At 34.0% G+C, this 18,354-nt stretch overlaps 1 protein-coding gene across 1 annotated transcript; it reads right to left on the reverse strand.

Moving 5' to 3' along the window:
* Nucleotides 1-1,003: 1,003 nt before the first annotated feature.
* stc (nuclear transcription factor, X-box binding stc) lies at nucleotides 1,004-16,068 on the reverse strand. The gene is made up of 10 exons (XM_072521023.1): nucleotides 15,587-16,068; nucleotides 13,353-13,921; nucleotides 12,515-12,779; nucleotides 11,633-11,954; nucleotides 10,766-10,990; nucleotides 10,216-10,413; nucleotides 9,443-9,798; nucleotides 4,389-4,559; nucleotides 4,007-4,234; nucleotides 1,004-1,623 (listed from the first exon to the last, which is right to left on the reverse strand). Exons 1-10 carry the CDS (start codon nucleotides 15,844-15,846, stop codon nucleotides 1,080-1,082), a joined length of 3,138 nt encoding a protein of 1,045 aa, XP_072377124.1. The 5' UTR covers nucleotides 15,847-16,068; the 3' UTR covers nucleotides 1,004-1,079.
* Nucleotides 16,069-18,354: the final 2,286 nt, after the last annotated feature.

The following is an 18,354-nucleotide window of genomic DNA, read 5'->3' on the forward strand; positions in this document are numbered from 1 at the left end:
AGAGTTTATAAATAAATTGATATTTAGTTTTATATTTTTAGAAATATAAGTTTCATTTTTGGTTAGGCAACACATTATTCGTTGCCATGGGCGTATGTAGATAAAGTAGTTTCGTATAATAAAATAAACATTAAATTATTAAACAATCTTTAGAATCCATAGCATATAATACAAATAATAAATTTACTAGAATCTACAGTTAATCTCCATATATAAATATGTGTCTTTTAACTCATATAAAGAAGTATTTTTATTCTTCACAAAAAAGTTTCCAATTCAAAATGATTTTCTTTGAATATGCTACCTGCCTTTTGTAATTTATATAGTTCTGAGTACTTGTTTTTCTTTTAAAAATCATTAGAGCATTTTTGAGATTTAAATGCTTCCTCATAAGTTCGTGGTTCTTCGTCTGTGTAAGTTTAGGAATATCACAGAAGTCCAAACAGTTCGTTGTGTAGAGGAATATCACGCATCTGTCAATGTTCCTTTGAAGTAGGCGATTGATTTAGTAAAAATTCAGCGGCGTGCACTTTTTTTATCAATATCAAGTTTTGAATATATAGTAAATTATGAAAAATGTTGAAACCATTCAGAAAGATAAAAGTAAAGCTATTTGATGACACAAAAAAGCAATAATACATTTTAGCTGGACAAACAAACTGTTTTGATTTTACAAAAGGATTATTCAGTTCCAGATATTGATCAATTTAATAAAATGGGTTTTTAAATAAGCAATTATTGTAAATCGTATTTTCCAAATATAATACGTTTTTTTGTAATTTTGTTTTTTTTTTTAACGTAAAATTACTTTTTGATTTACAAATGCTTATAAACTTTCTGGGAAGATTGAGTTTGGAGAGGACGGCAGATACCCCATTAACGGCTCTGCGTAGAAAAATCTACATGAAAAAAAAAACCTAAGTAAGGCGAAATAAAGAAAAGATATGAGGAAAAATGGTAATGCCTTTCCTGTTTTGAATTGAATACACAAAAATAATAAAAATAACCAAAAAAATCTTTATTTTGCTTCCAATAATATAACATTTTATAAACTTGAAATAAAGTAAAAATATTGATAACTATGATGATCTGAAATTATCAACAATTTCATTAGGAGGCGTGTTTGACCTTTGTACTCTGCTAGGCAACTTCAAGGACACTGTTTCGGTTTTGCTGGTCGGGCCTCGTCCCCCCAGCACCGGCCCGGGAACCCTCCTCTGGCCGTTTTCCCTTTGAATAATCTCCAACAAACTCATACTAGGAAGCCACGACTTATCCTTAATGGCTGTAGCTACTATATTCCTGTTCGGTTCCATATCATAAGCGGCGCTCTCGACGCCAAAGTGTTCGCAATACTCGTGTATGAAATGCCTTTTGTCACGATTCATCGAGTCGAAGGAATACGAGCGGCTCTTCTGCTTGCTGTTTTTGGCCAGTTGGACGAGTTCCGAAAGTTTGTCGTGGATTTTTTGGCAGAAGTGTGGATCCTTTTTGGCCCACTGTCTCATAAAATCTGAGTATCTTGGTGTTAGTTTCTGGCTCAAATCTGGGTTGCGGATTTGCAGGCCTATTGCTAGTCTACGATTTCTATCCAAAACTCGGCATTCTTCTGTGCACTCCAATCTAAAAAAAAAAAACAAAAACTATGAATAAATATGTTTTACTATAATCTAATAAATGTTGTCTTTTGGAGATTCCAAAATATTTTAATGTGTGTATATGGTTAAAATCAATCAGACCAAAACAAAATATATGCAGGTAAGAAAAAACGCAGAAATAAGGCAGCCACAAAATATAACAATAGGAGAATACAACATAGAGGGGGTAAAAAACTTTATATACTTGGGATCCCTAGTCACGTCTGATAATAACGTTACGGAGGAAGTGAAGAGGCGAATATTTATTGCAAATAAATGTTACCATGGCTTAATTAGACACCTAAGATCAGATAACGTCGCAAGAAAGACAAAATGCCAAATATATAAAACCCTAATAAGACCGGTACTCACATATGGCTCAGAAACCTGGACACTTACTAAAAGAGACGAAACGTTGTTAGCCACCTTCGAAAGAAAAATCTTGCGACACATATATAAGGGCACAAAAGAAAACGGAATATGGCGAAGACGATACAACTCTGAACTATACAAAATATACCAGGATCCGGATATTATAACATTCATCAAAATAGGACGGCTGCGTTGGATAGGACATGTAGAAAGAATGGAAGAAGGCGAAATACCAAACAAAATATTCAAACAGATGCCAGTAGGAAAAAGAACAAGAGGAAGACCGAAACTGAGATACTTAGAACAAATAGAAAATGATATAACAACCTTAAAAATAAAAAACTGGAGAAAAAAAGCACGAAACAGATCGGAATAGAGAAGAATCCTAGAACAGGCCAAGACCCAAAAAGGGTTGCCGAGCCAGTGATGATGATGATGATATGGTTAAAAACCGTGCCGGTGTAGTTTCCAAGAAGGAGGGGTTCTGAATTGAGTAGGGGCTCTTCAGTGCTTCTTGGAAAACACACTCCGATGGGGGTAGTTTTCAACCTCAATACGGCGTGTCCCAATGGCTGATAGGGAACGTCCTACAGATATGTGGGACAGGTGTGAATAAGGCTTTGCCAAATAAATACACCTGCAGATCAACTGAGAACATGGCATAGGGCAGCAGCTATGTCATTACATAATCGGAGCGGTAGAGAAAAATCTCTTTACCGGTCTGATACTCTGAATAATCACAGGCGGTAATTATGATTTAACCGGTTGTGATACTGCGAAGTAACCGAACGATTATCGGTAAAAGTAATCCCACATTTGTTGGTCAACAGCTACGAGTGGAAGAACTGACATGTGGCAGGCACTTAATTGCCCTGGAGCTGAGAAATTGACTCCAAAGGCGGAAGAGCTAAATTAGCCAACGGCATTGAGATGTGGAAAGCCACGGGATGACTACCACAATGGCTGAAAATCTGTGCTAAGAATCTCCCGGTCAGCCAATATTGTCCCAAAAGTTAAAAGAATCGGTACGTGGAACATTCAAAGCATGTATCAAACAGACAAAGCAGCAAATAGTATTCTATTTACTGCTTTGCCTGTTCAAATAGTATCATCATCATCATCACTGGCTCGACAACCCTTTTTGGGTCTTGGCCTGTTCCAGGATTCTTCTCCATTCTGATCTGTTTCGTGCTTTTTTTCTCCAGTTTTTTATTTTTAAGGTTGTTATATCATTTTCTATTTGTTTTAAGTATCTAAGCTTCGGTCTTCCCCTTGTTCTTTTTCCTACTGGCATCTGTTTGAATATTTTGTTTGGTATTTCGCCTTCTTCCATTCTTTCTACATGTCCTATCCAACGCAGCCGTCCTATTTTAATGAACGTTATAATTACCGGATCCTGGTATATTTTGTATAGTTCAGAGTTGTATCTTCTTTGCCATATTCCGTTTTCTTTTGTGCCCTTATATATGTGTGGCAAGATTTTTCTTTCGAAGGTGGCTAACAATGTTTCCTCTCTTTTAGTGAGTGTCCAGGTTTCTGAGCCGTATGTGAGTACAGGTCTTATTAGGGTTTTATATATTTGGCGTTTTGTTTTTCTCGCGATGTTATCTGATCTTAGTTGCCAAAGTAGTACCTTAGTAGTTCAAATAGTATAGCAAAGGGAACGGTTCATTCTACACAAAAAGTGCTAATGAACATTTTTGTTCAAAAATTATCTCAGCTATATTTTTATTTGAAACATTTTTTTCTACGGCGTGCAGATTTTGGTAAATCGATTTTTTTTGTGTTTTTACCCCCCTACGAGGGGGGTTTTAGAGGGAATCCCTGGGTTAAAAGTAGTAAACTTTTTTGCATCTTTTTTGGGGTCCTAAAAATTTATATTCTCTGCAAAATTTAGCTTGTTCGTATGATTTTTAGGGATCAAAAATCTGATGACTGGACTAAGATAGATAGATGTGAGGGGAGGTAGGATAGATAAAATAAAAAAAATAACTTACATCTTTAGAACAGTCGGTTTTTTGGGAGCGCTGAAAATATCTGACAAATCGACAGTGGAACTCGTCGACAAGCTTCCCATCTTTTCCTTCAGCTGCGTCATTTGGATGTTCTTGAATTCATCGGCGACTTCCGTGCAGGGTCTCGTACTTTTTTGCAGACCACACGGGCACGTAACTGGTACCATCTGCTTACAACTACTTTCCTGACAGGGTGGCGAGTGACATGGCCTAAAAATAAAAAATATATAAGACCAATTAGCTGAAGGTAATTTTTATTGTGTATCTTTTAAATTTAATCAAAAAAGTTCTTCCATTACCTACAGGTAACTTTGAGAATCATGATATTAGTGACGATCTAAAGTAATTAAAGTCTAATACGAACCTGCCACAAGGATGGCCACACAACTCTCTAGGTACATTACACGGCAGCTTGCAGGGTGTAGGACACGCGCCGTCGTGACAAGGTTTGACGCATTTGTGCCTTTTGCAAGACATGTCTCTCCCGCAAGGCAATCCACAACTGAAGTTTTCTTGATGACACGGTATCGCAGGCCTAAACATACAAAGAAAGCATATTAGAATCATACAGAAACCATATTTGTGTAACATATTATATTTCTCATAACAAAGACTTTAACCCCTTTTATAAATGTCTAAATTTTATCTCAAATAAAGAAATTGTGTCACTAATTTTGTAGAGGATTGTATATGTTTATAGTGGGACGGCATATAGTCTGTCCGCTGGTTCTTTGCACTTTACAGTATTCCGGGGTGCGTACAGGGATCTGTATTCCAGAAGGACGCTTCTTCTACGTCGGTTTTCTTTTATACCGGGTGTTACAAAAGAAGCGGGACGGTAGAATATTTCGCGAAATTTACATAGGATCAACAAGATGAAAATCACCTGTTAAATATTTTTCAAAAATCTATTCCATGACAAACAAGACCCTCACTCAGGGCCGAGCCGTGCCGGGTGCGTGACACCCGCGCGGCGCTCGCTTGTGGGCGGTAAAATTTACCCAAAAATATAAATATCAAAAAAATAAAATCAAAACACCAAGCAAGCAAAGTGCAAAAAAAATAACTGGCCATATAATTGCTATTAAGAAGATAGCGCGGCCTTGTGATAATTACTATTTAAATGGGAATAAGCCAGAATTAAAGTTTATTGACGTTTCAATTTCCACGGAATGGATGCAATAAATGGATGCAGAAATTTCATTTCCTGCAGTTCATACAGTCAACCAAGAAAAAAAAAAGGCTTTTTATGAATATGAACATAAAGATGAGTCAATTCAATCTCCAGAATTACATTTTATAGTAAATTTGTATTTTTATATTCTTGATATTGCCATCTCAAAATGAGATGAGAGATTTCAAGATTTGGAAACACATGTTGAATCTTTTGGTTTTGACGTGACAACGTCTTAAATTAGGTTGTGGCTCGGAGTCATTCATGAAAAAGTGTAACGCCCACTCACGTCTGTTACAGTGAGTCACCGAACGAGAGAGAGGCCCGCCGGACCGGCGAATGCCTTGCGTCTCTCTCCCACTCAAACATGATCGGTCCGCTGCGCGCGCAGCACTAGAGAATTAGGCGCGTTGAATCGGTGCGTGCTTCCGTGCTTGTGTCTCTGTCTTTCTCGAGCGTTCTTGGCGTTCAAGACACATTACAGCAGAAACACTTCCTTTCATTTCATATTTCTCCTATCATCGTCCTATCCTCAACAAAATCACTCAAATAGAAATTAGTTAAGTTTAAGTTTACATGTACAATGTTTTAGTAAACAAAATATATTTCTATAGTTAAAATTCGTGCAATTCTTATTTCCATTCAATTCCTTGTTCCTATTGTGCAATTTAATAATATTCATATCAATAAATATTCTACCGAGAAAAAGACGTCACGTAAAATCTTCGCGTACCAATTTAGAAACTAAACTAAATGACCCGGAAAAAATTTAGATATAAATGCAGCAATAGATCTTTACAATAAGATTGATATATTGTCTATTTACATTACTAATAAAAGCAAGAAAAGTCGATTTTAGCATTTAGACGTGTATACCTATTACCTACCTAGTGTTGTATTCTTTTTCTTTATTTTTCGTAAAATAACTATGTAGATTTTTGTATTTTCGTTATATAAAATTATATTTATGTACATAATATGTTATTATGTCACAAATTAATCAGAATAATGCAGTAAAAATATTTTTAACAACAAGCCTAGTTACAAAAAGAACGAAACTAGTGATATACAGAACTCTTATCAAGTCCATCCTCACCTACGCGTCGGAAACATGGACGATGACAAAGAGCGTTGAAGAACGTTGAAGATGCTTTGAACGTAAAATCCTCCGGCATATCTATGGAGGAGTACAGGAGGGCGGATTATGGCACAGACGCTATAATTTCGAACTTTACTGCCTGTATGACAAACTTGATATTATTAGGTCCATCAAAATAAGCCGGCTGAGGTAGTTAGGTCATATAGAGAGAATGAATGAGATGGAGCCGCCAAAACATATTTATAACCAAAGAATAGATAACAGACTCAGAGCACGATTTAAGAATCAGGTGGAGGACGCCTTGAGAATGTTGGGAGTACGAAACTGGAAAGCCAAGGCGAAGAATAGGAGAGAATGGAGACTTATCCTTGAGCAGGCCAAGACCCACCATGGGTTGTGGAGCCAATGATGATGATGACATAATATGTTGTAAGCTCATATTTATACTATAGGTATGTATCTATTCGTTGACTTAATAAATATATTTTTATGATATAAATGTTCAAAATTGTTTTTTTATTAATTTTTCCTAATTTGCGATGTTTTCTTATACACGTTTTCCAAAACTGCTGATGAGGCGGCAAGTTTGGTTCATGCACCCGGGCGGCAAAACCTCTAGGCTCTGTCCTGCCCTCACTCTACCCCTGTGATTGGAGCAGAGGACAACTTTAAAATCATAAATAGAATTCGCCATTTTTTATTGCAAATTTTGATTCTAGGTAAAAAACTGTATTCAATACCATAAAAATTAGTTTGCATACTTCTGATCTGTATTTGTTTGTCTGCGTTTACAGCGCCATCTAATGCGAATCGAAAAAAATTACAAATATAGAACATCCCAGAGGTACTATTCAGTGCGTCACAGTTTTTCGATTTCTTTTTAATGCATTAAGTTGGGTGTGACGGAAAACGCGGTAGTTCCGTGAATAAACAGAACTATATTGCAGCGTTAGAACAAGCTTACATACATAAGCGGTTCTTTCCTAACCTACGTTTGATTCGTTGATATTTAGATGCGCGCTTTCTCTAGCCAATCAAATACGCCTATTACTGACAGTTGACGTAAAACTTCGTCCATGCTGGCCATTCTTTCGAAGTGTTGAACAGCAAGTGACGGCTGTCGTTCAGGTCAGTATTTGTACATAGTATTGGGTGTTTATTTGTATTTGTGTAAGGCCAAGATGACAAGATATACGGAAAAAGAACAAGTACTAATATTAAAATTACTTAGATATTTTCAATTGGAAAAGGAAGCTGGATAAACATTATTACCAATTTCGGCTGTTCGTGAAGTATTTAATTATTAATTAAGTATTTTTTTTATTACCCTGAAAATAAAATTGTTTTATTTACTGTTTATTTCAGCGTGTTGCTGAGGCGTTAGAAATTTCTTCTCTAATTAATGTTTTGCTATGTTATGGCCGAAATATTTCACCATGAATTCGTCTAAGGATATATCTTTAACGAAACTCTCCACTGGCAGTATTTTTCTATAATTTTCTATTACACTGATATTCAAATTCTACTTTTCAGTGTTTTCAATAAACTATTATTATTACGTATTAGTGAATAAATAGTTTTTATGATTAGAATTATATTTTATTTATGTAATTAATTTATAAATTACCTAATAAATTTTTGAAAACAGTCTTTTTTGTGTAACTTATACTATGGCCAAAAAGCAGTAGTTAGAATAGAAGATATCAAAAGAAATAGAAGTACAAAGAGTTGTTCGACAAGGGTGTATACATTCACCAGTATTATTTAATATATACTTGAAAGACATATTAAGTAAGGCAATGGATTAACGAAATGTAGGCATTAGAATTAATGACATGATCATAAATAACCTGAGATACGCTGATGATACAGTTCTTTTAGCCGAATTACATAAAGACCTACAGATACTTCTTAATTAGGTGACCGCAGTAAGCGAAGAAGAATATGGACCACCACTCAACAGAGCAAGAAATATATGATAATAACAAAGACAACTCAGGACATTCGTGATATATATGTACAGAATCAGCCTATTGAAATAGTAAGAGAATTCAAATACCTATATACAACTATTAATAAACACAATGACAGCTCTCAAGAAATACGAATCAGAATCGAACAGGCCAGAAGCGGGTTTACAAGAATACAGAGGCTTCTCTGCTGTAGAAACTTAAACCTTAAGTTAAAAATATGACTGCTGAGGTGATATGTGCTATCCTTATTATAATACGGTATGGAAGCGTGGACACTAAAGAAAATTGACGTGAGGAGACTGAAGGCATTCGAGATGCGGATGTACCGAAGAGTACTAGAGATCTCATGGGTAGATGGAATAACCAACGTTGAGGTAATGCGACGTATGCATAAGGAAAGAGAAGTACTAAAAATTAAGAGGAGAAAAGTGGGATATATGGATCATGTGATGAGAGGAGATAAATATCTAATACTCCAGGTCATTATGCAAGGAAAATCCGGAGAAAAAGATCCATAGGAAGGAGATGTAACTTATGTAATAACGACTTATTTAGAGCCGCGGTCTTAAAATTAAAAATCGCTGTGATGATTGCCAACTTTCGACGCGCAGACGCCTTGATGCCAGATTGCCTCGAGAAGAAGAAGATACAAAAATTCAATAAATGAATCATTTTGTCGTCGATTTTAAATATTTCCATATTTAAAAATTTAATAAACAATATTGTTTACTTTTTATTTTTATTAATATACGGGATTACCCCCCTTACAAAAAAAATATATCTTAACATATTTTGTAATAATCAAATCTGCTCAGATGACCTTGCAATAAAAATACTAGTAATTCCACAAGCTTTTCACCTGTGGCTAAGTACGATCCTGGCATTTGTCAGATTCTTCAATAATTATATGAAATAATTCTCGACACACCTAATTCATTCTATGACGTCATAACTAATGACGCACTGAAAAGTACCTCTGGGATGTTCTTTAGAACTTTTACTTTACTTTTTCATGTAGATTTCAAATTTACAATAAAAAATGGGGTTTTCCGTTTAAGATTTGAAAGTTGTCCCCGCCCCACAGCTATGGGATGATCTAATTCGTATAAATGCAAAATCGAACGATGACGTTTGTACAAAGAACCAACGAACCGAGTATACCAAAAAATTACCTTTGTTCATGATGTCCGTAGCACCACCGCTTACAAAGTACCGTGCAAGGGGGACACGGCCCCGTATGACACGCGTGGTTGACTTCGTGTCCACAGGGCCGCGGCCTCGAGCACGGATTAAGGCAGTTGGGCGGTTTGGTACCGCACGGAACCGGAGGATAGATGACGCTAGCTCCGCATTCGCAGTACAGTTCTTCGAAGCTGGTTTCGACGCAAGTAGGACAACGGCCGGAATGGCATGTGCGTTCGCATCTGTGCTGGCCGCAGGAGAGCAATCTATTGCATGGAAGAGGGCAGATATGTTCTATCTCTATGCAGCATAGTTGGTTACATTTGTGTTTACCGCATAAACGTTTCTAAAAAGAGTAAGACTTTTTTAGCTTAGAATGTATAAATGTATACTAGATCTCATATAAATTGTGTACAAATTGTATTTTTTATGTTTCTTAACAAGTACAGTATAATTTATTATTAACTCATACAAATGATCCGGCTCGAAGGACCAAAACATAGCGACTATCTAGGATCGATAATTCGCTTTTTGCAGCTTTACTTTTAGGAATTTAAGCAGAATTATTATTACTGGGAACGGATGACAGAATTATAAATAAATGTACAAAATATCACAGTTCTACCATCTGTTGTCGACAATGCTTCAACTATTGAAGAGAAGCTGCTAATATCCGTTGAGATACTGAATCCAAAACAACATAAAATTGATTAAACATACTGTAACTAACCAAATAGGAGAATACTTTAAACTGATTACTTACTTTGGTACATTTTTTTTGACACCGGGCATCGTCAGCCTTAGTTGTAAGTTCTGGACACGGTATTTCCTTGTCCATGTGACCACATCGGCATTTAACAACTGTGGTCAATGGACAAGGCGGACAAGGACCTTCGTGGCACGTAGCTTCACAACGATGAGGAGAGTTGGGTTGGCCACATTTTAAAATTTTATCGCAAACCTGTAAGTCAAAACGATCAAATTTGAAATATCAGTATAAAATTCGCTGCGGCTTCAAATTCGAAGCGGCCGATGGATGAGTAGTACGATAACAGACGAAGTATTCTAGTTCGGTAAACCATGTACAACACGTATCACGTTTTAACATTAGAAATAGTCTTCGTGGTTCAGGGAAAGTGACCTTGTTTCAATTTTCCATAGGTCCATTATTTTTTAGGTCTTCCTTTAATTATTTTTCTTATTCTCTTTACTTTGTAGCTCGTAACTATGGTTTGTTATAAAACGATTCTCGTTTTCCCGCTTTCAAAAAGATGTAGTTAAGAAATATGTACAATAAAAAACGAAAAACCTACCTTATCACAGCATGGAACAGGATCTAGACAAGATATCCTCTGTGTTTTGAGAGGGGATCTTCCACAAGGGCACGTTTTTATTACACTGACATCCACAGGACAGATCTCACACGGACCTTCGTGGCATACCGATTGGCAACGATGATTTCCACAAGATAATATTTTATCACATACTTCCCCGCATGAATAATGGTTTTGGCCTTTATATTGGCCACAACAAGGTACCTAAAAGATAATTAACTGAAATATTTGTACAAATATGGGTAATATGCAGTCATAGTCTACTATGTAACATTTTTTTGTTGACTACATTACTAAAAACTTTTAAAATTTTGTGAAGTTTATGATTCCAAAAACCAAAGTTCAAGATGTCTTTCTTCAGTATATCACCCCTTGAGTTTAATTCACATTTTCTAGTGTAGTCGGAGGTAGCTAAATCTGGTAAATAGGCGGGATGTTCCAAACTTTCATACTGTAATTCGGTCAATTTCGCTTTTAACAAGACTAGGGTGAGCTGGTACATTGCTAAGATGCTATACAACCTTTTTTTACAAAGCCAGGCGGATTAAAGGATTTTATACTATGCTTTCATTCTTTTATCAGTTTAAAGATAATATGAATTCCATGTATATACCAAAAAGGAAATGTCATAACCTTTTGGATGATTTCTATACCTACAATTGCTTTGTAACTAAACAAAGAGCTTCAGTGCTCTTTGTGGTTTGCCTATTTTGGTCCATTTATACTAAAATCAATTGATTGTAGGTCTTTCACAAAAGAAAAACAAATTATCATAATTTAAAGAAGTGCTTTTAAAAAAATTCTTTTGTCAAAGTTAAGAGATAACTCCTTATAAAAGCAACTTACCTTTCGGCCTTCTTTGGCACAATAACACTCCTGTATGATACTTTTTCCGCACGGCGGACAATCCCCTTGGTGGCAATGTTCTCGACAACGATGTAAACCGCACTCCAACTGCTTGTCACAGATGGCGCCACACGTCAGTTCTATATCTGTGCTACACTTTACCATTTGTTGCGTAGCTCCACAACCACAAGATTTAGAAATCATAATGACGCAATCGGGGCAAGGTCCGGGGTGGCACAGAATGGTACACTTGTGTTCACAATTTCTACCTTTTCGGAGGCACATTTCGCCACAGCCATGAGGAATTACTCCAGGTTCATACCTAAAAATCAAATGTACATCATATTGTGTTGGCAAATTGCAAAATAATATGGCAATACAATATGCTACAAAATTATATTATATATTATTCACAGTCAGTGAATACTGTGTGGGATTGGTCAGGGAGTGGAAGCATCACATGACAAATGTATCTTAATTGCTTTTTGTAGAGTAATTTGTCCTAATGTAACGTCATCTATAGCAAATTAGATTAATAGTAAACCCCTCTTATATTATAATACAGCAATAAATCGTTAATGTGTTGGATAATGGTTATTAATGATAGCCAACTAATAATAAAAAAATGGTGACTAAATAATGTTCTTAAAATGATTTCCCTGGCGCTATAGGTCCTTAAAACGATAAGTTTATACACCACCATTGAACTGCAGTCGTCTCATATCGCAGACCCCTCAGCAGTCTATACTTTTGACACAATAACCTGACAGTCCTTCTGAATTTCCCATTTAATGCATTGTTTTTTATATAAATTATATTAATTAACCTCCTGTATGATTGAAGAGTATCAATAGCTTAGAGAAAGAAAAAGAGCTAACTTACCTCGGTTCCACTGCCTTATTACAATAACATTTGTACTGCTTGGGCACTTCGCTGCAAACATTTTGGCATGCTGGGCATCTCCAGCCATTTTCAATCTTGGATGACTTTGCCCAAGCTACTACACAATTTAAATGGAATATGTGGTAGCAGAGGATACACGACCACACTTTGTCAGTATTTTTAATTTTTTCGCAACAGACTAAACACTCTAACATACGTCTATTGAGCATTTCTATTAATCTCTCTCGTTGAGAGGCTGCGTCCACTAAAAATTGGATAGAAAATGAATATAACTTCATATATTCTATAGAGATCAAGATTTTAATGTAAACTCAAAGCAATAAACCATTTTGAAACTTATTAGTTATTGAGAGTCATTTATTTGTTGAAAAGTCTTATTGCTATGTAAACAAATTGTAAATTTAAGCTGAAAAAGTTCTCTAATTGTTAATAATTTCTGCTGACTGAGTCTCAATAGATTGAGTGGAAACTGCTTTACCAGGTACAATACATCTGGTCCAAAATAACCTAAGAAACGATGAAATAACAATAGTAAAACACTAGTTGTTATGAATAGATTGTCACATATGTTGGTTTTGTATTTAAATTTTAATAATACTAATTCTTCATTATAATTCTTTGTGTTTTGTGAAAATTGCAAATTTTCATTATGTGCCTCAGAACAAATGAATTTAATAACCTTACATTTTCATCATTTTACAGTTCTCTACATTCTCTACTATTCTGACAAGTCAACTCTGTGTGAAAATCAAAATTGATGATGTGCAACAATCTCATAAGGAAATACCCAACATGTTAATTTATTCCATATACTTACATTTCTTGGTACTAGATTTAATCACATTGGAAGAGCTTTTTTCTAAGCCCACATTTTCTTTTCTCCAATTATTCGATGAAGCACCTTCCCTTGATTTGTGACTACTTCTTGAATCATAATAGGATTTGTAGCTGTTTCTCTTCTGGTTTTGGTTATTTCTTCTCGAATTATCTTCACTTGTAAAGTTATTGTTTTGTTTTCTATAATTATTACTCCTTTTATCATCATAGTTCATGGAATTCTTCTCATTGTAGTTACCTTTGGATCGTCCCTGATAATAGTTATCATATCTCTTAGTATTTCTGTAATTTCTCGAGGAACTCGGCAATGAATTGTTACCTTGATCTCTACTTTGGAAATCATTATGTTCTAAGTGATCATCGTGATGATCTTCGTGGTATTTTTGAGTATTTCTTTCTGGTTCGGGTCTTTCTTCATCATTTTGGAAATTAGTTGTTGTACTGTATGAATTGTCACTTCTATAGTTCACAGGAGCATACTGATCTTCTCTGGCGGTTTTATTGCTGAAGTTGGATCTTGAACTGTTAAATGTTCTCCCACTACCATACCTAGTAAATACATCAAATAAATTATTTGATTCAAACAGTATTGAGTATTTCAAGATTCAGAAAACAGTTTAAACCTCAAGTAAACAATAAAATTGTTTAAAACATCTACTATCACATTACTAATGAACCTATACCACATATACCAAAGAAAACTACATCAGAATATATAAAATTAATGGTTCAAGAAGATAAATCAACTAAGTGTTTAAAGATAACAAAGAAAATCAAAAGGGTTCATCAAAAAATCATTAGCCAATAATATTTGTTGTACATCAACATTTTATTAAAGTATATTTTGACAAATAGGCATATGGTGATCCAAAAAACCTAATATCCAGTATATGCAGGAACAAGAATAGGGACACATAGTGCATAAGTTATGATTTGCCAGGTTACACCAAAAGTTTATCACATAGTTTTTACAAATAAACATAAAGCTCATTAATTCTTGCAACAAAATGTTTAAAAATTTATCACTCCCCATAAAATTGATTATAGCTGCAATGCTTCAAATATTTGCAGTAAAATTTTAGAAATGAAATGTGCATAGAGACCACAAATACAGTAAGTGAAAGTCAAAAAATCATTAAAACTTTTTTTCCCATTTTTACCTAAAGTTCTATTTTGGAACAAATTCCATCATCATCGATATATTCAAATTCAGTGACCACAAAAACATGAGTATCAGCAAAATAAGCTAATCACCAAATAATTAGTGTTCAGTAGAGTGTGATTTTAGCAGTTGCCACTAGCCTATTACAAAACATAGGCCATGACAGTTTACACTAGTTAATAATAGCATAATTATTGTTTTTACAAGACACTAGATAAATTGCTAGCATATAAGAATTCCTGTTTGGTAGAGTTTAACATTATAATACTAGTTAAAAATCAATGAGCTGTTGTTATTATAAATGAATGAGTTTATTTTGGTTAATATTGTAGTCTGGCTTTCTAAATTAAAATTTAAAGCAAATAGTAATCATAGTAATAAAGATTAGATAATATTTATAATATTATCAGTACAATCAGTATAATGTTATATATTTCAAATATAATTGTAAAGTTTCACAATACATTAAAAACAAGTTTACTACAACCATATCTAAAATTGTATTTAAAACGGTATTACAAAAATTGTACATTGACAAAAAATTTGACTAATGAAATTATGGTATTAAGACATTTAATAGAGTGATATGAAAATGAAGAGCTTGACATGAACATAAGAAAGAAGTTTGCATGAAATATAAACATATGATGTAAGTATAAAGAAAAAACAGACAATAAAAAAAATATACACTGAAGAAAGCACACGGGAAAAGCAATATGAAAAATTAAAAGAGGGAGTGCCAAATGGAAAAATTAAAGGAAATATGTCAATTCCCCGAAAAAAAAACCAAAGAAATAAGGAAACAGAAGTAAATTTGTAATTAGGCATCACTAGGAAAAGAATAAAAGAGAAACAGTAAATCTAGATGGAAGTAGGAAGAAATTTAAGAATTAGGATTAGAGTGAGACTTGAGCATGCAAAAGGAAGATGTAAACATCTAGACTAATAAAAAGTGCAACACCTTGTGAAATTTGACATAACAAAAACATACAACAAATAATTCTAATAAAAACTCTTAAAATATGAAACAATAAAGTACAAAACATACTTACCTATTTCTCCAATTTCCTGATTCCTTATTATCTCTAAATTTATTCTGTTGTTGAGGTCTCCTCCTTACAGCACCATTATTAGTCTCAGATAAAGTAGACGTAGGAAAGAACTCTCGAGCTGTTGGCTCCAATGTGGAATGAGATATATCGACTGGAGTAGTTCCAGAAAAGTGCCCGCTTTGCGATCCGGTGAAAAAATTTTCGGCTGACGTAAAAGTACCGCCTGGATAACTAGTTGCTTGATTATCGTAAAAAGACATACTAACAGCGCAATCAACTCATTTCTTTTATAGTCACTCGTTTTATACGGATAGTTGGATTTCACAGAAATACTTTGAGATATAAATCAGCATTTTGTATCATCCGAGTTATCTTTACATTATGTTGCACAAAATCATGAAATTAATGATAAGGTCACAAATAATCTGTTAAATTTTCACAAAGCGACTTCTAATTCTAACCCAATTCAATGAAAGAATGACATTTCAACTGAGTGACATTTGGCACAGAAACGCTTCTCATCTTTTTCTCGTTGGCAAATGATTTAAAACAAATAATCAATATAAAAACCTATAAACTTTTTTAGCATTATTGACTTAGAAATTTATGTCCATTCTTCATCTTACTAATTATTCAAATTCTAAATGGTGCGATTCGAACCAGGATCTCCTTCACACCAAAAGAAAGATCCTGTCCACTCACCTTTTAACTTTCGAAGTTTCAATATAAACCTTTATAATGTAAACTTAGAAATTCCTTAATTATTTATGTCTTTCAATATTTTGTGTGCTTTTTTAGATACATATTTATTGTTTGTATCCCATAAAATTTTTAAAATACTGTCATAATAATCAATTACGCACGTCATTGGTCAACTAAACCGATGTAAAGCACAGCACACACCCACCCAGCAGTGCCAGTCCCGTGTTGAGTTAAACGACGATTGGCGCATAGCCTAGTGCCAGGGTGCGGAACTATATATATACATTGCGGTAAATTCAAAAGGCACGTAAACTTACCTAGGATTGAACTCAGTTTAAAATAAGGGAAAATCAATATAATCCTAAAATAACAAAAAAATCTTTATTCTAAACGATAATATGTATATATTTTTTTCGTATATTAATTGGGTTTTCTATGTTTAGGTTATATTTATTTTCCATTACATTACAATATCAAAAAGGTTAAAAAAATTAAAGAAAAAAATATGGAATAAAATCTTTATTTATAAAAATGTTACAAGAAATCTCCCTTTTTAATAAGAGTGTTAATGTGTTAAAAGTTGATCTTTACAGCATTGTACAAAGACATTCTCTAGACTTTGTCTGTATAGTATTAATACTGGGCAAAAGTGGTCATTCAGTTTTAAGGCTGCCTCATAATTATCAAGATCCCAATCCCATAGAATTAGTATGAGCATCTCTTAAGAAATACCTGGCTGACTTTCAAGTTTAAAATATTTCTGTGGGTCATCTTTGTAATGAATTTGTTGAAACATTTTCAAATGAAGAGTGGAAAAAACGCGAAATGAACATGCTAAATATTTTGAACAGTTTTTTATGGAAAGGAATCTGTTTTAGATTTAGTTTTTGATCAAATAATAATTATTAATCTTCAGGAAGATAGTAGTGATTTCAGTTATGATAATTCCGAAACTGATATAGTGATTTTTCAAGACTTGAGCCTCTGTAAACATTTTACTTGATTTTACTCTTCTTAATGATTATTCATATTTTCTTTTCTGTCCATTCTTTATGCTCTCTGCGCTTTTTTTATATTTTGTGGCTATGAAATCCATCATTAAAACAATAATATCATAATAAATAATAGCCATATTTTTGTTTATTAAACTTATTCGTTATTACTTTCTTTTATATTTTGTAATAAAATTATTTACAATTTCATTTAATTATATTATTTACTTGTTTATTGTATTATAAGAACATGTAAATCAGAAAGGAAATTAAAAAAAATTCTTATTCTATTCTATTATAAATGTATAGGATACCTTCTTGTATAAACATGTTAAGTAGCTTTATTTATGTAATTGTCCCCTTTATCTACTCATATATTTGTTTTTTATACCCATCATCATACCGCTAAAGCATGGTACAAGATATTATATAAGCATACTGGCCCTTGCGACATTTAGTTATTTTTGAGGCCCTATACTTCGCTACCAGGTAATCTCGTGACTGTGGTAGTGCGCAAAAAATTTCATTCGCCTAGAAAAGATCCGAGTGTGCGGCAGGAAGAGAAAGGTGAGTTTAGTTGGTAGGCGCTCAAACTAACCTTAGTAACATTCCAACATTCCAGATGTCTTCAGAAGATTCTCTGGTCTTTGGGCTTTTGAGATATTTGAAGCTGGTAGAAAGAATTCATATTTTATCGGTTACTATTTAACTAGATAATGTTGCTGTGGATAAAACACTTGTTGGTTTGGTCTTTTGAAGCTATTAACAGCATTGGAGTAGGATAGTCCAGTACTTATACTTAATTTTGTTTGGACAACAACCTTTATATCCTGATTTTTTCAGCGATATTTGAAGCTATTAACTGCATATGAATAAGATATTTGTATTGCTCGAAAATGTTTTCGGTTAAGATCCATTTTTCGACCGACTTGCTAATTTCAAAAATTCACTGTATCTACACGACTTGTTGTATCGCAATGAAACTTTCGATTTACGTCAACAAAAGATTGAGGTTACATTTGCGTCGGAAGGTTTTATTGGTGGTGCCTTCTAATCGGCTATGTTCAAAACTAA

Source organism: Diabrotica undecimpunctata, chromosome 1 (assembly GCF_040954645.1).
Source record: "Diabrotica undecimpunctata isolate CICGRU chromosome 1, icDiaUnde3, whole genome shotgun sequence".
Classification (NCBI taxonomy): Eukaryota; Metazoa; Arthropoda; class Insecta; order Coleoptera; family Chrysomelidae; genus Diabrotica; species Diabrotica undecimpunctata.